Source organism: Rana temporaria, chromosome 3 (genome assembly GCF_905171775.1).
Source record: "Rana temporaria chromosome 3, aRanTem1.1, whole genome shotgun sequence".
NCBI lineage: Eukaryota > Metazoa > Chordata > Amphibia > Anura > Ranidae > Rana > Rana temporaria.
This window is the reverse complement of record NC_053491.1, coordinates 364,690,985-364,713,967: the sequence shown is the minus strand read 5'-3', so window position 1 is coordinate 364,713,967 and position 22,983 is coordinate 364,690,985. Positions and strand designations below refer to the sequence as shown.

The 22,983-nt window shown below is 45.3% G+C and overlaps 1 protein-coding gene across 1 annotated transcript in view; it reads right to left on the bottom strand.

Annotated features, from left to right (window-relative positions):
- The window catches only part of LOC120932742 (protein mono-ADP-ribosyltransferase PARP12-like), a 45,209-nt gene that overhangs the window by 7,103 nt on the left and 15,123 nt on the right, over nucleotides 1–22,983 (bottom strand). Inside the window, exons 4-10 of the mRNA XM_040345393.1 lie at nucleotides 21,847–21,933; nucleotides 20,873–20,993; nucleotides 16,900–17,068; nucleotides 15,233–15,353; nucleotides 13,527–13,623; nucleotides 11,394–11,475; nucleotides 5,974–6,104 (exon numbers count right to left, since the gene is read on the bottom strand). Coding sequence (XP_040201327.1) covers nucleotides 5,974–6,104; nucleotides 11,394–11,475; nucleotides 13,527–13,623; nucleotides 15,233–15,353; nucleotides 16,900–17,068; nucleotides 20,873–20,993; nucleotides 21,847–21,933 — 808 coding nt within the window. The remainder of the gene's footprint in view (nucleotides 1–5,973; nucleotides 6,105–11,393; nucleotides 11,476–13,526; nucleotides 13,624–15,232; nucleotides 15,354–16,899; nucleotides 17,069–20,872; nucleotides 20,994–21,846; nucleotides 21,934–22,983) is intronic.

Below are 22,983 nucleotides of genomic sequence, written 5' to 3'. Positions count from 1 at the left end.
GAGCCTTTGCACAGGCATTAAGGCTGACTTGTCCAGGTTGAGAACCCAACCCATGGATTCCAGAAATTTTGACGGTTCTGTGTACCGCTGAGTTTAGATCGGCCACTGACCGGTCTACCACCAATAGGTCGTCTAGATAGGCTACTATGGATATGCCTTGAGACCTTAGATAGGCTAACAGTGGAGCCAATACTTTCGTGAAAACACGAGGAGCGGTGGCCAGACCAAAAGGTAAGGCCACGAATTGGAAGTGGCGCTGATTTACCGCGAAGCGAAGCAGCTTCTGATGGTCGAGAAAGATAGGAACGTGCAAGTATGCGTCCTTTATATCGATGGACGCTAGTATTTCCCCTCCTTGCAGGGAGGCCACCACTGACCTGATCGATTCCACCCGGAATGATTGGACCTTTAGGAACTTGTTTAAGGCCTTGAGGTCCAGGATGGGTCTTACATCCCCGTTTGGTTTGGGGACGGTGAAGAGATTGGAATAAAACCCCAAACCTTGTTCTTCCACTGGCAGTTCTCTGATTACCCCTTGGGATAACAGATGATCTAAGGCCAATGCTAAGGATCTTCTTTTGCCGAGGTCCTTTGGGACGTTCGAGGTTAAGAAGCGCGGTGGAGGAAATTCGCTCAACTCCAGCTTGTAGCCCCCGGAGACCGTAGAGAGGACCCACCTGTCTTGGATCCTGTCTAGTCAAGCCTCCGCAAACAGCTGAAGCCTTCCCCCCACCCGGCTGAGTGGGGGAGAACCTTCATAATGCTGACTTAGATGCTGGCTTGGCCTGTGGCTTACGGTTCCAAGGCTTTTTGGAAGCCTGAGGCTGGCCCTGTGGCTTCCCACCTGCATTGAATCGTCCAGGAGGCCGTCGGAACTGCCTGGTACCGGAAGTACTAGGGATAGGAGAGGAGGATCTCTTAAAGGAGGGGGGACCCCTAAACTTTTCTTTACTGGCAACAGTGTACTTTTGCCACTGGAAATTTTCTGAATATAAGCATCCAGATCTTCCCCAAACAAACGCTCTCCATGAAAGGGAAACCCTGCCAGTAATTTTTTACACGGGGCTTCAGCAGATCAGTTCTTCAGCCAGAGTAACCTGCGCATATGAACTAGCGAGAGAGTGAGACGTGAGGACTGCTGAATGGAGTCCTTGATAGCATCTATGGCAAAACATAATGCTCTGGGAAACTCAGCCAAATTCTGGGCCTGTTGTGCCGGCAATTCCTTTAAGACCCCCTTAAACTGGTCTTTCAAGGCCTGGCAAATCCCAATAGCCGCAATTGCAGGCTGGGTTATTCCTCTAGCTGAAGCAAAAGAGGTTTTTAATAATGTCTCTAATCTCTTGTCTGTCGGATCTTTGAATACCAGAACGTTGTCTACTGGACAGGTCAAAGATTTGTTTACGCAGGACACAGCTGCGTCAACCTTGGGGATGCCCCATTTTTTAGTGAATTGTTCCTCCATGGGGTATAAAACCGAAAACTTCTTAGGAGGAAGAAAATATCTATCTGGATGTTCCCAATCCTTGTAGATAAGCCCTTCCAGCAGGGGATGAACCGGGAAGGAATAATTAGCTTGAGGAGCTTTTAAGGAGCCTAAAGATGAGACTGCACTTGAAGCTGGCTCTGAAAGTGGCAACTTGAAGGCCGAACGGACCATCTCAGTGAGGGACTGGACCAACAATTTTTCGGATTGTGACACCGAAAAGGGTTCTCCCAAAGTGGAATCCTCAGAGTCCACTACTTCCAACTGACCTTCTGCCAGATCTCCAGAGGGTAAATCAACCTCTTCTGAGGATGCATGCCCCAAATCGAGGGACTCCTCAGAGGGAGAGGGGGACCTTGTGCGTTTTTCCCTTGAGAGAGAGGATGCAATCAAGGTCGCTAATCTCTGCTCCAGACCCCCCATAGCTGAGGCCAGAGCCTCCTGTGTCACAAAAACTGGAGCAGGTGGGACAAGGGCAGAACAGGCATCTGACAGCCCTGATGGTTCACCCTGGGCCTCCTCCAATTTATCAGGAGCAGCCGCAGGAGCATGCCCGAGATCCTCTGAGCCAGATGGCGATCCCTTTGCTTTTTTGCTTCTAGTCCCTGAGCCTTTAGCCATGATAAAGCTGAGGTACTCACAATAGTTGCAACTACTTGCGAACCTATAGACCAGCACTGACGCTGCTATTTGATGGTTGGCAAGGTGCAGAGCCCACTATGCGCCTTAAGCAGATGTCACTGTCCACCACCAGTACCAAATACTGAAAGTATGTGCACAAGATCTCTGTGTCCACCGTCAGCCAGAACCAGTTAGGTGGACTGGAGCATATAAGGACTAGGTGTAATCACCTGACCTGCTCTGTCCTGTAATCTCAAGTCTCATAGAGAACAGCTGAGATAGACCCCCTGCGCGCATGCGCACGCGCGCGCCGCTGTTAGGCATGTACCACGAGGCCACGCGCGCACATGTCGTCACACGCATCTCACGGATCACGCCGCGCACATTCGTGCGCACCGAAGCAGCGTACAAAAAAGTTCATTTGCGCGTGCGCCTAAGACACATCAATGTCGCGCGCGCATGACGCTACGCGCTCATGCATGAGGATGGAACACCGCAGCTCCATGTGAGGACCAGGTAAGCCAAGTGAAGCCAAACATTTTGGACAACTTTTTCTGCTTTTAACCTGCACAGGAGGGGCTAACTACCTGACTAGAGATACCCCTCCTCCCCACAACACACAGGACCATATAGGAGAAGCACAGACAGATAGCTGTAGGCAAACATAATGGCTCAAATAAAGGAAGGTTACTCCTAGGACCAAGTCCTGAAGCACCTTCACTTACCTGATCCAACGCTGCAGGACTCTGCATAAACAGACAGTCCAATCTTCACCCATCACGGAGAGCAGCGTCTATAGACCTTCAGGGACCGGGGTCCATGGACAGGAACACCACACCCCTGGACCCATATCGCACCCTGTCAGTAGACTTTTGGTATTAGGAAATTGACCAAAGTACTGAATAACCAGGATCCAGCTCTCAAAGAGAAGCATTACAGGCCAAACCCCGTTCTTCTTAACCGGGGCCCGGGTACCGTCCACTTTGGCTCAGAAGCACTTTGGACGGATCCAGATTTTATGGAGGCTTTTTACATCCAATATGGATCCCTCCAGTGGAGCTCCTTGGAGCACATGTTCACTCGTGACCAACACCTTAGACACTGGCAAAAAACTGAGGTACTCCCGGTATGTGAGAGGTTATATAGGGGAGGGAACTTCTTGCCTTAAGGGCGTGCCAGTGTCCACACCTGAAGGTACTCTCTATAACCCACATAGTAATTACTATGCTTCTCTGTGTCCCGTGATGTACGATAAAGAAAGATATGTGTTGTGAGTTAGCAGTCTAAAGGTCAGACGTCTGACTTAAGGAATGTGTATTATGAAGTAGGTGAGAACAGCTTGGCGGAGCCATGCTGTCTGGATAATGTTTAGTAATTAGCCCATCTGAAGGTGTATTGAAGCCCCATTGTGTGATGCTGGGGGTGGAGAGTTTCATTGTCACCCAACACTGCATAAAAAGCTGAGAGTGTACCATTAAAGTTCATTCATACATTTTGAAACCAGAGAACAGAGCTATGCGTGTCTCGTTCATTCTGGGAAATGGGATGGATCGTGTCTGCTAGATTGTGGAGTGTCAGAAAAGCTGTCGTGGTTGATGGAATGGGAATATCGTAAACGGTGGTGACCGTTACAGTTACACTCTGGTTTCTTCAATTACTTTAAACTGACTTAGGTGAGGTTTGTATGTAATGACTTGTATCTGCTTCTCTGAATTGACCGTTTGATACCTTATTGTGTTATGTTACTTCATAGTCCTGTTGTACTTAATAAACCGAGAGACAGATACACAGGTAATGGTAATTGTACAGGGTGTAAACTAAAAACATATTGAAAAGTCCTCTTGTTTGGACACCCCCCCCCCCCCACACACTTTTACCTTTCCCATCACTCGGTCTTTTGATCTAATAGCATCTCAGTTATAAAAAACAACATATAAACAATATATATATATATATATACAGCAGCACTCCTTATGGAATTTAAATGGAATTTGCTGCTGTATATATATATTGTTTATAGGTTGTTTTTTATTTCATGTTCATCTGTCTATGTGACAGAGATAAAGGAACAGCTCCAGCTTTCATTAGCTTGATTGCGAGGGAGGTGCATTATAGATCTGCATATTACTTCTCGCATGGTTTGGTTATATTTGTATATTTTTTTATCGGTTTTCATAAGCGCCGAGAGCTTGGGGAAGGGCTGAGAGCTTTGGTTTACATAGCATCTCAGTTATGTAGGTAAAAAAATATGCCATGCTGAACTCCATTCAGATATAAAGACACACATCAATGCAGCTCTGTATTCAAGAATACATTTTTAGAGATAAACTTTTAAAGCAGAGCTCCATCCAAGAGGGGAAGCTCCACTTGTTTGCTTCCTCCCCCCCTCCGCTGCCACATTTGGCACCTTTTGGGGGAGGGGGGCAACCTTTTTGACAGGTACCCATCCTCACTCCCAGGAGACCTGCGGCGAGTTCCCTCAGAAGTTTGGCCCCCCCCTCCTCCTTCCACCGCCACTGGGCCAATTAGAAAGCACAGCACGCTTTGCGCACGAGCAGTAAGGGAATCGGCAGCGAAGTCGCAAGGCTTCACTGTTGGTTTCCCTTACAAGGAATGGCAGCAGCACCCGAGAGCCGATTGAGAAGTCGGCTGTGGTGCCGTCATCGCAGGATTCCTGGACAAGTAAGTGTCCCAACATTAAAAGTCAGCAGTTATAGTATTTGTAGCTGCTGATTTTTAATATTTGAAAGAGGGGAGGGCTGGAGCTCCGCTTTAAATACAAGCAGTATAAGTGCCTGAATTTGACCTAGTATCAGCATCTTGTATATCCTGTACAGCAGCGCTCAGATTGGGAGAGGGAAAAGAAGCACACGTTTCCAATTAGGTGTGCTTTAGTGCTACTGTGCAAAGAAAAAAACATGCTGATACCAAGACAGCAGAGTGACAGATCAGCTAACCACATAGAGAAGTTTGTCTCCCCGCTAAAAAAAAAATATTAAAAGCCAGCAGCTACAAATACTGCAGCTGCTGACTTTTAATATTAGGACACTTACCTGTCCTGGAGTCCAGCGCCGTCCGCAGCAGAGGACGAGCGATCGTCACCCTGCTGCTCCCCCCGCCATCCTCGGTGAGGGAACCAGGAAGTGAAGCGCTCCGGCTTCACTGCCCGGTTCCTTACGGCGCATGCGCGAGTTGCGCTACGCCTGCCGATTGGCTCCCGCTGTGTACTGGGAGCCGAGTGTTCCCAGCACACAACGGGGGGGGGGGGGGGGAGGTGACGTAATGCCCGCCGTCTGCCCGAGACTGTGTGGCCGGAAGTGAGTGCAAATACCTGTCTTTAGACAGGTATCTGCACTCCCCTCCCCCCTGAAAGGTGTCAAATGTGACACCGGAGGGGGGAGGGTTCCGATCAGCGGGAGTTCCACTTTAGGGTGGAGCTCCGCTTTAACTAGTCTTGCAGGATAAAATGTAATTTATGTATGTGTGCGCTGTAATCTGTTTTGTACTGTTTTTGGTCTTATAGCAGCACCATCTTAGATGTAAAGCTTTTTAGGCTATGCCCCTCCCAAAGTATGTTTTTGTAGATCAGCTAACCAGTCTGCTGCTTCTCCTTTCACTGTCCAATCACAGGCTCGGGGAGGGACAGGGTATGGAAGTGTCACTTAACTACAGCAGATAAAAATCCGGTCCCAGGCCCTGCCAGACAGGGCTGCATAAATCTTACGACTTGATAGTCAGAAATAAAAATAATTTGGCAAGTAAAACAGCTCTCATATTGGTATTTAATTTGTATATTTTTCCATTTGCCTGGAATTTTATTTCAGGTGAAAAGAAGTGACCAAATGCCATGTAAGAATGGAGCTCACCACTGATAGACCTCCCACAGTGCCAGATTCTGGATCCGCTCGATGCTCTGTATTTGGGTTGCAGGAACGGTAAGCTGAAACATGCTCTGTATTGCCTTATACTCCTCTGAAGACACAGGAAGAGGAACAAGCTGGAAAGAAATCACCAGATCAGAATCTCCTCCACCGCCATGGCATGTGCAAAAGAACCTTTTCATCGTTTGCCGATATACGCTTGTACATTTATAGGTACATAGGGTCCATCATACACATATTTAGGCTTGGCTTTTTGTTTAATAGTGTTGCATAGTGACTGCACTTTAGCATTCCCCTTTCAGAATGTCACGTTATCAGCTTCCATAGCCTGAAACTAATGGGCAATGTGAAGATCTGATCTTATCTCAACAACTCTTTAGCAGATAAACTCTATAGCCAAATGTACACATTTTCTTTGCTGCCAAGATATCAAGGCCCTGAAGAAGCTATTGAGGTGAAACCCATCAACCACTTGGTTATCCAGCAAAGTCAACCATGATTTAAGAATATATATGGCCTGCAATTCTTTAAAAAGGAGTTGTTCATGTGGAGGTTTTACTATATTATTTTAAACATTTGCAATAAAATTTTATACATAAACTTTATGTGCTCGTCCCTTCTAGTGCCATTGAAGTCTGACATATACAGTGGATATACAAAGTCTACACACTCCATGTAAAATATCACGTTTATGTGATGTAAAAAAAAGACAAAGATAAATCATTTCAGAACTTTTTACACCTTTAATGTGACCTATAAACTGTACAACTCAATTGAAAAGCAAAAACTGAACATGCCAGATGGCATTTAGTGCCGATACGCCTGTTCAAAATGTACCCAGGCACCTTAGCTACTTGTTTCAGGGTCTGTGGCCAGATAGGCTCTCCGTTACACGTGTAGTGGTCGTGCCCCAAGGTCTGCCGCTTTTGGATGAGGGTTCACTCACTTATTTTTCCAGTCAGGATGGTTGACATCAACAAGGATGCGAGTATTGCCCTAAATAAACCAGGTGATAATGTTCCACGACACACATAGACCTTAATTTACTTCATGTTGCTAGCTGACAAAATCACTATAGAAAAAGTCCTGTTGATAAAATATGGTCCCCTTGGCTAGCATACCTGCATGTCCCGGATGCATGAATCTAGGCATCTGAACAAGCTGATGTAGGATCCTTGGACGTACCCCTTTTCTTCTTCTTTCCCCTTTCTTATTTCTTCCATTGTTTCCTTGACCCTTGCCAGCCTTGGCTTCGTGTTCTTAGCCCAAATGTTATTCCCCCCCTGTATCATGTCTGCAGTCTCTGACCATCTCCTCTAGTATTTCAGGGGAGGGTCTGGAGCTCCTTTAAGTTATTGTCTGTGTTTAGACTTTGCTACATGCAGGGAGTGTTCGTTTTTTTTTTTTAAGAACAGATAAAAAAAAATAATTAAAAAAAATGGAGTTCTGACTGCTTGAATTTTTTTTGATGAATACCATGCGCACTTGCGCTGTAATCTTGATGCATTGCGGAATCGAATTGTTGACATGATGATCTTTATCGTGAGGCCAGTGAAGATGTTCACCTCTATCCCAGAGATTACGCTTGATGGTGGTCTGACACCTTGGGTTTATTGACCCACATTATGATTCAGAGGGTGATTGTGTGGATACTATCCCTCAGTGTTCATAAGGTTCTAGTCGTTTCTATATCCATGTTATAGCATGAAACAGATTATGCCTGCTCTTTTATGTTGGTGACTAAATGCTCACTTGTGAGATTAGAGAAGACCTCACTCAATTGCCGAGATATTCTTGTAACCTTGTTTTCCCCTACTCATGTACCATCATTTAATGTCTATACAAAGCATGCAATCACATTCAAACTCATGTTAAATAGGAGTCAGTACACACCTGCCATCATTTAAAGTGCCTAGGAGTTCAGCTGTTCTAGTAGGTCCTTCCTGACATTTTCTTAGGTCGCATCCTACAGCAAAAGCAATGGTCTGTAGAGAGCTTCCAAAGCATCTGAGGGAGCTCATTGTTAAAAGGCATCAGTCGGGAGAAGGATACAAAATGAATTTCCAAGGCTTTAGATATACCATGGAACAGGGCTCGACAAAATCCGGGTGCCCGGTCGCAATTGCGACAAGAAATTGTGACCTGGCGCCCGCTGGTAATTGAGGCCGCGGCTTTGCGGCCTTCACAGAAGGAAGCTTAGGCCTGCAGAAGGCCGTGAGGCCGCAGCCTCAATTACCGGCAGGGGAGGTGGGGGCAGACGGAGACACAGGATCTTCCTTCTGTGATCTGCCGTTGGCATTACAAGTAAAACAGTAGTTCTAATGTGTTTTCCACTGTCTTCACTGCCATCTCCTTCCCTCTAATTAGAACCCCCAAACATTATATGTATTTTTTATTCTAACATCCTAGAGAATAAAATGGCGGTCGTTGTAATACTTTCTGTCACACCGTATTTGCGCAGTGGTCTTACAAGCGCACTTTTTTGGGGAGAAAATACACTTTTTTTAATTAACAACAGTAAAGTTAGCCCAATTTTTTTTTATATTGTGAAAGAATGTTACGCCGAGTAAATTGATACCCAACATGTCACGCTTCAAAATTGCGTCCGCTCGTGGAATGGCGACAAACTTTTACCCTTTAAAATCTCAATAGGCGACGTTTAAAAAATTCTACAGGTTGCATGTTTTGAGTTACAGAGGAGGTCTAGGGCTAGAATTATTGCTCTCGCTCTACCAATCGCAGTGATACCTCACATGTGTGGTTTGAATACCGTTTACATATGCGGGCGCTACCCACATATGCGTTTGCTTCTGCGCGCAAGCTTAGTGGGACGGGCGCGTTTTCTGGCTCCTAACTTTTTTAGCTGGCTCCTAGATTCCAAGCAAATTTGTCAAACCCTGCCATGGAGGCTGCCAATAGGCCAACAGCAACAATAAAAGAACAGCAGGAATATCTGGCAAGTACTGGGTGTGTGGTACATGGGACAACAATCTCCTGTATTCTTCATATGTCTGAGCAAGACGGAAGCTTTTCTTACTAAGAAAAACATCCAAGCCTGGCTAAATTCTGCAAAAACACATCCAATGTCTCCCAAAAACATGTGGGAAAAGGTTTTATGGTCTGATGAAACCAAAAGGTTGAACTTTTTGGCCATAATTCCAAAAGACATGTTTGGCACAAAAAAACAACACTGCACATCACCAAAAGAACACCATACCAACAGTGAAGCATGGTGGTGGCAGCTTCATGATTTGTGGCTGTTTTTTCTTCAGCTGGAACAGGGGCCTTAGTCAAGGTAAAGGGAATAATGAACAGTTCCAAATATCAGTCAATTTTGGCACAAAACCTTCAGGCTTCTGCTAGAAAGCTGGACATGAAGAGGAACTTCATCTTTCAACATGACAAAGACCCAAAGCATACATCCAAATCAACAAGGGAATGACTTCACCAGAAGAAGATTAAAGTTTTGCAATGGCCCAGCCAGAGTCCAGACCTGAATCTTATTGAAAATCTGAAGAGCCCTGTGGACAGGAGATGAGTGGGCAAATATTGCCAAGTCAAGATGTGCCATGCTGATAGACTCATACCCAAAAAGACTGAGGACTGTAAAATAAATAAATCAAAAGGCGCTTCAAAAAATTATTAGTTTAAGGGTGTGCACACTTATGCAACCATATTTTTTATTTTTACTTTCCTCCACCTAAAAGATTTCAGTTTGTTGTTCAACCGAGTGGTACAGTTTATAGTTTTTACATCACAGAAACCTGACATTTTAACGGGTGTGTCGACTTTTTATATCCACTGTAGTGTTTCTAGTGTAATGTACTGGTAATATTACAGAATACAAAGACATCTTAGAGCAGGTATACACCACAACTTGTACATCACTGCAGGTCAGATGACATGTCCTGGTGATGTGCATTGCATTTGTGTGTGCAATGTCATAGATGAGGTGAATAATTTTTCTAAAGCAGCCTATTACTTTAATTTTACACAACGCATAATGCGGTACATTGCAACATGCTGCAATTAAAAAAAATCTAAATTTTTTTCCATTGCATACATATACAGTGCACTCTGGTAATTTCGCCTTAGGTGCTAAAGGAACTTGTCCTGTGTTGTCTTCCAACCTTGTGGTAACAGTTTGGGGAACTGGAGGACCATGCCCCTGTGAACAAAGCCTGCTCCATAAAGACATAGGCCCGGATTCACAGACAACTTACGCCGATGCATCTGTTGATACGCGGCGTAAGTTCAAGGATGCGCCGCCGTAACTATGCGCTGTATTCAGGAAACAAGATACGCCTGAATTTTGCCAAGATAAGACCGACGTAAGTCTCCTAGGCCGTCGTATCTTGGGTGCATATTTACGCTGGTCGCTAGGGGCGCTTCCGTTGATTTACGCGTTGAATATGTAAATGAGCTAGATACGCCAAATCACGAACGTACTTGCGCCCGTCGCAGTAAGCTACGCCATTTACGTAAGGCGTACGTCCGGCGTAAAGTTACCCCTGCTATATGAGGCGCAAGTAATGCAAAGGTATGGACGTCGGAACAAGCGTCGAATTTTACGCCGTTTACGTAAGTTGTACGTGAATGGGGCTGGGCGTAGGTTACGTTCACGTCACAGGCATTGAGCCGGCATATCTTAGGGAGTAAATTCGACGTGATTGTGAGCATGCACGCGCATGCGCTGTTCGTTCGGCCATGCATTTACATGGGGTCACGGTTCATTTTAATACAACACGCCCACTGCCTTGCTACTTTGAATTAGGCGGGCTTACGCCGGCCATTTTACGTTACGCCGGCGCAAGAAAGGGAGCAAGTGCTTTGTGAATACAGTACGAGCCTCTCTATGTTATGTCGGCGTAGCGCATATCAGATGCACTACGCCGCTCTAAAGATACGCCGATCTCTCTGAATCCGGCCCATAGTGTTACCAGTTTGGTGTGACAGACTTGAGAGTCCTGTACAAAGCCCTGACCTCAACCCTACTAAACACCTTTGGGATGAACTGGAACGCTGATTGGAAGCAAAGTCTTCTGATCCACCATCAGTACCTGCCTTCACAAATTGCCACAAATGCCTACAGACGCACTCCAAAGTCTTGTGGAAATCTTTTCCAGAAGAATGGAGGCTGTTATAACCATAAAAGAAGGACGGGTGACTCCAAATTAATGACCGTGGTCTTGGCACAGGATGTCCAACAAGCACATCGCTGTGATGGTCAGGTGTTCAGACTTTTGGATGACCACAGTCCCTAAAATATAAGCATAAGCTAGAGGGAAACCAGAAATACCCTTTCAGATGCAAGTTCCAGTAATGATTAAAAAGGTTTTCCCTGTGAAAACACAAATTAGCGCCCCATTTTAATAAAATAAGCCCTACTGCTGTGTTGCTCTCACCTTGTACCCGACCTGGGGTATCTGTCCCTGGTCCCACTGTTCCGGGGTTGACTTGTCGCCGGTTTTGGGTGCATCAGACTTTCTAAAAAGCAAAAACAAAGTCATTTCCCCCCATTATCTTTCAATATCACAGTGAAGTGAACCTACCCATTTACTGGAAGCTCATCAGCAGCAAATACTTACCTGCACAAAGAAACCCAAGTTTGGGCAGCTGGTGGAACCGCTGTTAAGGGGAACCTGTCGCTTTGACCCCAATGAGCAAATCACTGCATTACCTTGGGTGTTAAACCCAAAACAAATCTGTAATAAACTGCGGCTTACCAATTCTTAGGCCCCGTACAGACGAGCGGACAGTCCGATGAAAACGGTCCGTCGGACTGTTTTCATCGGACATGTCCGCTCGGAGATTTCGGTCTGATGTACAACACCATCAAACCGAAATCCCCGCGGACAGACAGCGCGGTGACGTTGACGCCGCCACGTCACCAAACCAGGAAGTAAAATACTTCCACGCATGCGTCAAATCCATTCGACGCATGCGAGAGATATCTGTCCGCTGGTTAGGTGTACTAACCAGCGGACATGTCCGCCGGACAGCTTTCCAGCGGACATGTTTCTTAGCATGTCCGCTAGCCTGTACACACGATCGGATCTGTCCGCTGACACTGGTCCGCGGACCAGTTTCAGCGGACAGATCAGGTCGTGTGTACAAGGCCTTAGATGTAATGGCTGCATTTGTGGGTTTTTTTTTAGGATTTGTTCCTTTATTTTCACCCAGTGATCCAGACAGTGAATTTTTTTTTTTTTTTCAACTTACTTTAACAGATCAAGTTGTCCAGACAAAGCAATTAGAGGGTGGAGACAAACCATTTCTCACTAAATAGAATAGCACGACAACCCAGTAGACTTGTCCCAATAAAGGTCATTCTCCACACTGGTGCCCCACACCCAGCCTCTGCAAGCCATCATTATATCGAATAATCGAATAAGTCGGCAACATGGTGACCTGCAGACTATTCTTTATTGAAATTAGACGGCAATGGGTAAAAAAAATAGAAATAAAGGAGAATCGAAATGACAAACGCGTTTCAGCCTTTACAGACCTTACTCAAGTGTCTGTCATTTTGAGTTTATACCCCTTTGCTGCTTGATTTCAATAAAGAAAAGTCTGCTGTTTACCAGTTACTTTTATTCATTTATGCAAAACCTTGATCTCAAAAAGGAAAAAAATAGTTTGCTGTGACGGCTTACAAAGTATTAGCTGTAGTTCAGCTTCAATATGTTAGTAGTCAATCCAGCTAAACCTGCTAGTCCAACACTGTGTCCCCAGATCGGCAATGCTGCTGTCCAATGGTGTCTGCTTTGCTACTTCATCCAGAATTCAGACACCCTAATGCCGCGTACACACGGTCGGAATTTCCGACCACAAATCTTCGATGGGAGCCTTTTTGTCATAAATTCTGACCGTGTGTAGGCTCTATCGGACATTTGCAGTCAGATATTCCGACAACAAAAATTTGAGAGCTGGTTCTCAAATTTTCCGACAACAAAATCCGTTCTTGTAAATTCCGACTCACAGAATTCCACGCATGCGCTGAATCAAGTACGATACGGAAGCGCTCGGTCTGGTAAAACTAGCGTCCGTAATGGACGAGGCTGAAAAGCACGAATCGTCTCTCACCAAACTTCTACTAACACGACGTATTAGACTTCACTTTAATAGTGTCGTCGTACGTGACTGCGCTCTTAATTTCCGACAACATTTGTGCGACCGTGTGTATGCAAGACAAGTTTGAGCCAACATCCGTCGGAAAAAAAAATGCACGGTTTTGTTGTCGGAATTTCCGATCGTCTGTACGTGGCATTTGAGAGAAATGTGCTGCTGGCTGGATCACACGTGCTTTCGGGTCACAGCTGTCAAAACACACCTGGCTCCTTGTCGTTCCAAGGCTGAATTTGCCATGTGAATGAGGTCTAAAGCTAAGGATGGTAGAGTTCATCATTCTCATATACCTGGTGTGTGTATGTTGCGTTAGAGTTCTTCTGCAGCATTCCCAGAGCCTTATGAGCTAAAACTAAATTCCCCTTCTTTGTAACAATATACTGCTTTGCTTCTGGAAGGTCCTTTCTTACCTCTTCTTCAGTTTTGGCACATCTTCTGCAGACACAAACTTGGGCCTCCGGCAAATGGCCCGCTCTGTGCAATACTTGACGTTCCTCTGCACCATCTCTGGGGGAAGATGTTCCATGTGAGTAAAATACTGCTCCATCATTAATCACTATCCAAGAGTCAATGAGGATTTCTTGGTAACATCTGGGACAATGTAAAGGTCCACAATAATGTATATTTAAAGTTGTTGTTGCAGCCTCCCCCAAATGCTTACAGAGCCTCACCTCGATCCAGCGATGTGCACAAGAGCAACGTCTCTCCCTCCTCATTGACTGAGACACAGCAGTGAGGAGTGAGTGAGGCGGAACCACACTCTGTGTGTCTTATGGACACACAGGCCGCTCATGAGTGAGCATACACATGCTGCTTTCTATGGGGGCACTCAGCAAGGGGTAGGGACCAGGGGCTGGAAATCTGAGAAAAGGAGGATCGGGGCTGCTCTGTGTGCAAAACCACTCCACAGAGCAGGTAACTAGAACATGTTTATTTTTTTTAAAACACAAGCCTTTAATATTTCTTAAAAGTGTTCACCTTTACAAAAAAAAAGGTGGTTACACCGAGCACCCACCCTACCCCCTATTTTTTCAAAATCAGTGCTTCCAGGATAGACCAGATGGATTCTGCTTGGTCAGTCCCATCACATTGGTCAGGCCTGACAGTGTCACAGGGATAAGACTCACAATTCAGGAAAGCTGGGGAAGCATGGATAAGGCATCAGTGGTGGAGCACCGCCCTACCAAGAGGACCTGTCACTTTTCCCTGATGGACAAAGCACAGGTTCACTTTAAGCAGTGTGTGGGCATGATCCCTTATAGCCATACTTGCTGCCACATGTGTGCATTTTATTGGCTTAAAAGAGAAGTATGGGTTAACAACAAATTTTTTTTTATACTCACCTAGGTGGATGCAGCATCAGTCCGATGCTGTACCTGTCCCCCACCGGCTCTAAGACCGAGAACTGAGCGATCAAACTGTTCCGTAAGCAGAGAGCTGGTTACTGTCAGTCATCGGCTCTCTGCTCTGCCCCTCCAGCATTCACGGTTTTCATTACCTCATTTTAGACCCAGTGACATCACTGGGCCTCTGTGCAATGCAGGCAGATTAAGGTCTGTGGGAGGGGCCAGCAGGGTGCCATACATAGGTTCTTGAAAACATCACTGCACCCTGCCTCAGCACTCCCCTGAAAGGACTATTAGGCCTGATGCAAGAAGAGGGTTGTTGGGAGGAGTTATGCAAAGATCAAAATGCCTTGGGTAGGTGGATGTCTTTTTTGGAGGAGTGGGCATTCCTAGACACACCACATTTAAATGTAGACCGCTCTATGTAACAGCCACATGTGATGCCAAGCCTCCACGATTGAAAGAAATGAAATCCAATGAATGAGGGTAAGCCAGGAACAGTCAGGGTGGGGGATGTCCTTTACCCAGGAAATAAGGTGGGGTCTATCAGACTTCTCAAACATTGTTTGAGAAGCTCACAGTTTGCAGTGAAATCAGATTAAGCAGCCCATACAAAGTCAATGGATACACATTGGACTCACCCACGCAGCCGAGTCTGATAGGTATGCAGTAATGGATACACAAACTCGGACACACAAACTCTGCATCCAGGACCATGCACCCATCCCTGCATACGTGTTAAACCCAGCTGTGATATAACAGGAGCGTACCTTTGAAACTAAGCACGTAGCTGTGTTTCCCGGCGTTGAACTGGACGCTGGCACTCTCATCAGACAGGTAGACTGTCTCAATGTCGCTGCTGGTTATGGTGGCGGAGGTGTGATCATGGTTCTACAAAACAGTTTAGAATAAATCATTCATGACCTTGTTGTCTGTGACCCCACTGAGGAAACTCACCCTCTGTCTGTCCTGCTGTCCTTGGCATAGAAATAGGACGATGATAAAGGAGACTCTTTCAACTGGCATACCTGTTCTGGTGACAACTAAGAGGGGATCTTACTTGCTTTACTTTGGTATTATTTCCTTGCACTTCATGTTGTGTCTTTAGGACCAAAGTGAAGGGAAATTTCTCCAATAGGTCACAGACAAAAAAAAAAAGTTAACAAGGATTTAAATCCTTCCTTGCTAAAAAGGGAAGAAGAAAAAAAAGTTCTGTCTTTAGTCATACTTTAACCACTTAAGCCCTGGACCGTTATGCAGGTAAAGGACCAGGTCCCTTTTTGCATTTTGGCGAACACATCGGACACTTTTGACACATTTTTGGGACCATTGTCATTTTCACAGCGAAAAGTGCTATAAAAATGCATTGTTTACTGTCAAAATGACACTGACAGTGAAGGGGTTAACTAGGAAGGGGCGCTGTAGGGGTTAAGTGTGCCCTAAGGGAGTGTTCTTACTGTGAGGGGGGCATGGCTGTGCGTGTGACGTCACTGATCGTCATTCCCCAACACAGGGAACAGACGATCAGTGACAGCCACACTAGGAAGCACGGGGAGAGGTTTGTTTACACTCACCTCTCCCCGTTCTTCCTCTCTGTGACCCGATCGAGGGACACCGGCGGCGATCGGGTCCCGCGGTCACGGAGGACAGGGCTGGGCTTCTTAAAGGGAACATACCTGTATGTCCATATGCCCAGCCGTGACATTCTGCCGACGTAAATAGTCGTGCGGCGGTCCTCAAGGGGTTAAAGAAGATTTTAAGACTACTATAAAGCTTTGTTAATGAATCTGTAATGGGATGAGCCTCTGCAGTCACTGAACAGCAAAACTCTGGAAGGTGGAGAGAGAAGTAGCACAAGAATACAATCAGTTGTACTGCAGATCTCATGTGCTGACAAGGGATACACTGACAGGAAGAAAGAGCAGAGTGACAGAGGGATGACCTCATCAGTCTTCCAGTGACTATGTGGGGGAGCAACAAGACCTGTAAATGTTACTGAACTACAGCAGAGAGAAACCAAGTCTCCTATCTTGCCGGAGAGGCCGATACTATGTGGCAGAGCTGTACAAATCTCAAAACTGGGCAGACTAAAATACAAATCCTTTGGTAAATAAAACAGCTCCTATATCTGCAAGTCATCTGTCTATTTAGCCGTTTTCCTGGAGTTCCGCTTTATTCTTCTTTCTTTAGTTTCAATTGCATAACTAAAATCTTGGAATTTCTGATCAATGTAATAGGACAGAGGTTGATTGACACTGCACTGTTGCCCACATGATGCTTTATAACAGAAATCCATTTCCCTCAAACCCCCTTATCATTGGGGGGGGGGGGGGGGGTCGAGATAAATGGATCCCCTGTGTTACATCCCAGCAATCTGTGGCCACCGCAGACACAAACTAATTCCAATCAGCAAGGGGTTAAAACACCAACTCCTTACCTCTCGGCCATATTCTATCCACTTGTTATATTCGTCCTTCCAGTACCACAGCCAATCAGTGGTAAGGATGAAGTGGGGAGGTTTGGAGGAAGAGGATGGTGTAGAGAGTCGTCTCACTTTGTTAGATTTATACATCATGGTGTCGAAATTCAGGTTCCTCACTGCATTCCTGCAAGATTGAATTAATATAAAAACTTTGTTCTACCGCATTACCCCCTACAGCAGGGGTGTCCAAACTTTTTTCAAAGAGGGCCAGATATGATTAAGTGAACATGCGTGAGGGCCGACTATTTTGCCTCACATTATTTAAACCATTAAAATTCGCTCTAAGTGTGTTCGTCTGAGCTCTAATACACGGCCCAACAAGAATTCTCTTGCCTTTGTGGCTGTGTGTGGTGAAGAGATGAGCTTGGGCGTGTCATTTGGATATACCGTATATATTTCTTTTGTGGCCCCAATGAATCCCAGAGTGCTACTTAGGACTAAGGATGAGCTTGGGCATGTTATTTGGATATACCATATTTATCGCCGTATAACACGCACAGGCATACCATTGCCATGAATGCAGCCTCACATGTGCCATGAATGCAGCCTTACCATTGCAACCAATGCAGCCTTACCATTGCAACCAATGCAGCCTTACCATTGCAACCTCACATGTGCCATAAATGCAGCCTCACATGTGCCATAAATGCAACCTCACATGTGCCATAAATGCAACCTCACATGTGCCATAAATGCAACCTCACATGTGCCATAAATGCAACCTCACATGTGCCATAAATGCAACCTCACATGTGCCATAAATGCAGCCTCACATGTGCCATAAATGCAGCCTTACCATTGCCATCAGTGCAGCCTGAACGATGCCCATCTGCAGCCTTGGAGGGCAGAGGGAGGGATGAGTGCCGACAGATTACAAACAGGAGAATCTCTTGTTTACCCTGTGGCCTCTTTAATACAAAGTCCTGCCCTGCTATGATAGGCAGAACTGTCGTCCAATGGCATCCCAGGAGACGGGACTTCCAATAGAGACGCTGCTGAGTAAAGAGGAGATTCACTTTATGTAATCTAACGGCACTCATCCTGCCCCCTCCCTGTCCCCTCCAAGGCAGCGCCAATAAATACAGTATATATCTTTTGTGGCACTGGGAGCCACAAACAATACATATACCCAAATCCCTGGGGCCATATTAAATCAACAGGGGGGCCGGACTTTGGACATGCCTGCCCTACAGGCCATAATAAAGTACTGCACAACACATCTGGTTTCCTGCACTCTACATCTGTTTCTAATAAGCCATCCATCTACCTATTAAGAAGAATGTATTATTTTTAAACTGTATTGAACGGATTACCTCCAAGTACCACATAGAAGATGGATCTATAACCTGAAGATTTGGCACTGTGACCCAGCAATAAACACTATGGCCCAGATTCACAGAGAGCAGGCGCACATTACCCCACCGTAGAGTAACCAATGTACGCTACTCCAACGCAGCGCAGAGAGGCAAGCAATGCATTCAGCAAGCTATTGCTCCCAACACTGCGTCAGCGTGGCGTAGGTTTCGAGGGCGCAGGGCGGCGTAGGTGGAAGTGGGCGTGGCCCTATCAAATGAGGCGTGACCCCATGCAAATGATGGGCCGAGCGCCAGACAGATACGTATCACGAACTGCGCATGCGCCGTGATGTGGACGCATCCCCCTGCGCCTGCTCACAACCACGTCGGAACAACTGCCTAAACTACGCCGGATCACTGCGTACGGCGTGAATGTAACCTACGCCCAGCCGGACACACGTCCAACGTAAAATATGCCGGCTTGTGTTCCCTGGTGCAGACCTTTGCATGTCTGCTGCTGGGTTGCACCTCCTATATGTGGAATAACTTTACGCCGGACGTACAACTTACGCGCACCTCAAGTAGCCTGCGTCGGGTGCACGCAGGTTCGTGAATCGCCGTATTTCCCTCATTTGCATGTTTGAATGGCTAATCAACGGGAGCGGCACTATGCGCCCAGCCTAAATGTGCGCCCACTCTACGTCGGCGTAAGCAAGATACGTCGGCGGGGTGTAGCCTGGTTTTAGGCGCATATCTGTTTGTGGGTCTGGCGCACAGATACGACGGCGCACATTTGCACTTAAGTTGGCGTAACTTGTTATACGTCGGCGTAAGTGCTTTGTGAATCTGGGCCTATATAGCTAAAAGTGTGTGGACACCTGACCATCACATCTATATGAGCGTGTTGGATTTCCTATTCCAAAACCATGACCATTAACTATAACTCCACTCTTGTGGGAAGGCCTTCATAGGATTTTGGACTATGTCTGTGGGCATTTGGGAGGTTGGAAAAGATCTGCCCCACAAATCATTGTTCTAATTCATCCCAAAGGTGTTTAGTTGGGTCAGGGCTCTTCGCAGGCCACTCAATTTCCTCCACACAAACTGGTCACATAATGTCTTTATAGAGCTGGATTTTTGCACATGGACACTGTCATGCTGAAACCAGGGCTGTGGAGTCGGTAGATAAATGTTCCGACTCCGACTCCTCAGTTTTATGTACTTCCGACTCCGACTCCTCTGTATTAATATGCAAATGTATTTTATACATTCCTTGAGGGAAAGAAACGCAACCTACCACAGGACTACTGGCTGGGAAGCCAACAGTCTACTGTATTGCACAGTTTAAGCAAAAGACAAACACAATGAAAACAATCAAGTGGCTGGATAGTAGCAGCAGGCATAAACATCAGGAACAGGATCTTTACCAGTTCAAAAATACAAAGCACATTATTTGGTTGTTTTAGAACAAAAACAAAGCTTATCTATAATGAACCAAAAACAAAATCTGTAAAACCTAGAAATGGTTTATATTAATCTTGAAATGTAGTTCTAGGCTTAGCAAATGCAAATCAATTCAATGTAGAGTTCTAAGGAAGAGAATTGCCTCTGCCAGATCCTCTTTCATAGAGGCTCTTAAGTCAGACTTTATTATTTTTAGGGCTGAAAATAATCTTTCGACACTGACTTGGGTGGGTGGCATTGCAGTAACTATTCTGGCCACATCACTAACGATCTCTGGATAAACAAGGATGGCTTCTTCAACAGTAAGTTTTGATGAGCGATCATACTTTTCAACTTCTTTTAGTGCTTTATAAAACTCCTGTTGGAGTTTTTTTATTTGGACACTTACTGGTTCTCTAACATGCGTTCCCTGTAAAAGCAGAACACAACACTATGGAAAGTATAAGTATTGCAGCTCCTAATTGTGCGTTGCGTGCCATATAGTGAAGCACATGAAAAGCATGCTTCTTCACGGTCACTTAACGTGTTCGTTTTGCGGTTACGTGAGGCACTGCATGCATTGGTCTTTATTCTTACAGTAGAGAAGTCATTCATTATAACTTTTTGTGAATTGGGACATTTAAACTTGCTTTTTTTTATTTTTTATTCCAATCTAAATTTAGTAGGAGTCGGAGTCGGAGTCGGTGCATTGTTTGCCGACTCCAGGTACCCAAAATTTCCCCCGACTCCGACTCCTCGACTCCACAGCCCTGGCTGAAACAGAAAAAGGACCTTCCCCAAGCTGCTTCCACAAGGTTGGAAAAGCACAATTGTCTAAAATGTCTTTGTATTCTGTACCCTTTACAAAGTTGTGACCCCTTTCTAAATCAGGTGTTTCCACACTGATACTACATTATTTAAAGGATGTCCCGCATACACTACTGTAAATCCCACATGGACTCCAATGAATGAAATTATGACTTCCAAGCCACATAGAGGGCAGGGAAGCTGAAGCTTTTTTAGCTCCACGATATCCATGATGGAGCCTGCAGGTCTGAGACGGCAGCTTTAGCTGATGCTTTTCCCATATTGCTTCTTGATGGACTGCCATTATAGGACCCCCCACACTAAGCTGGACCATGTACACCCAAGAGAGTGAGATTTCATGTGCCCATGAGCCAGGTACATACCCGCAGTTAGGGTCGCAATAAACACGCTCCATCTCCTCCATACTTGAAAAGTCCTTCCAGGTATCATCACAACACACCTGCCACCTATATGGGAGGTGATAGTGGTCCCTCACACATCGTTCTGTAAGAACACAAAGTAATAATTACAATAAACAGCAATGCAAATGAACAATCCAAACATGAAAAGTGTGTGTAAATGTGATCCACTTGATTTATATGCACGTATTCATTTGCATCAATGTTCTGACTAGTGTGTCTCTGTATATAGTTTGCAATTATACATGCACAAGGGGCAACTGCATTTATTACAAATGCAGACTCTGCTTCCTTCCTAGTAGAGCCATACAGTGACTGTTCTGCTTCATTTCCCTCAGTGGGAGTCTGAGTCAGATCCGGTTGGACACAACAGACTCTGACGAAGGCTGACCATATACTATACAATCGTATGGTAAAATCTCTTTTAGGTCCAACATCAACTATTTAAATGGATGGTTTAGATTTGTCCTCATATTCCATCTAAAAGGAGATCGTACAGTCTGTACAATTGCACTGTATAGTGTATAGCAGGGATATGCAATTAGCGGACCTCCAGCTGTTGCAGAACTACAAGTCCCATGAGGCATAGCAAGACTCTGACAGCCACAAGCATGACACCCAGAGGCAGAGGCATGATGGGAATTGTAGTTTTGCAACATCTGGAGGTCCGCTAATTGCATATCCCTGGTGTATAGCCACCAGAAGGCAGTAAGTGCCTATAGATGTAGAACTTGCTTTTCCTGATTAGACCATTTAGTTGGAGAACAATCAAATCACATACAGACAAAGCAATCGGCACACAGAATTGTTACTGATACCTTAATGTTTTGTTTTTTTATGCATTTTTGGCTAAAAAATAAAATGACCAAACATTGATGTTTGCAAACAGTTTTAACTCATTTATAAAAGATAAATCTCTTGGGAACTTCTACTCTTACCTTTGAAGCTGCAGTTGTTTAAGATGAAGTAGAGACAAATCTCTTCCGCAGGCTGAGAACTGGCAGATCTCTGGATTGCTGGCCTGTCTGAGAATCAATTCCATTAGTGCAGCCACATTCAAACATTTTTGAAATTATTTTTTTCACCGATCCCAATTTTTTTTTTTTTTTCCAGCACTATTCATCATCTATCCATCAATGCTTTCTGCTCACCACTGCCCAATTATCACTACTATCCTCTATTTATAACCTACCCATCACCACCACTGTCCCCTATAAATCACCTACTCATCACTCACTGCCCCATTACCTCCTAATAATCATCTACCCATTCTTGTCCTATTACCACCACTGTTCCCTATAAATCACCTACTTATCACTGCACCATTACCTCCAATTAATCACCCACCTATCATTGTTCCATTACCACCACTGTCCCCTATAAATCACCTACTCATCACTGTCTCATTACCCATCATTGTCCCATTACCACCACTGTCCCCTATTAATCACCAACACATCACCTCCACTGTTCCCAATTAATCACCTTAATCCCCTACCCATTACCACCACTGTCCCCTAATAGTTAACTACCAACCCCTGCCCTATCACCACCACTGTTCCCTATTAATCACATATGAATCACTGCCTCATTGCTCCCACTGTCTCCTATTACACAACACTGACCCATTACCACCACTGTCCCCTATTAATTAACCATGCATCACCACCATTGTCCCCTATTATTCACATATCTATCAATGCCTATGCTTCTAGATTGTAAGCTCTAACAAGCAGGGCCCTTTAATCCCTCCTGTATTGAATTGTATTGTCTTCACTGATGTTGTAAAGCGCTGAGCAAACTGTTGGCGCTATATAAATCCTGTATAATAATAATAATAATAATGCCCTGTTACCACTGCTGTTTCCTACTTATCACCTACTCACCCCATCTCCTGCCCAACACCTGCTGCCCCTTGCTCAACAGTGCAACCTATCTACCACAAACTCCCTTCCTCCAATGTTTCCTTCCATAACTATCCCCTGCCCTCAAGTGTACCACTTTTAAGACTGTCCCTTGTCCAACAATGTTCCCTGCCCTTCAACGACAACTGCCTTTCAAAATCCCATATCATA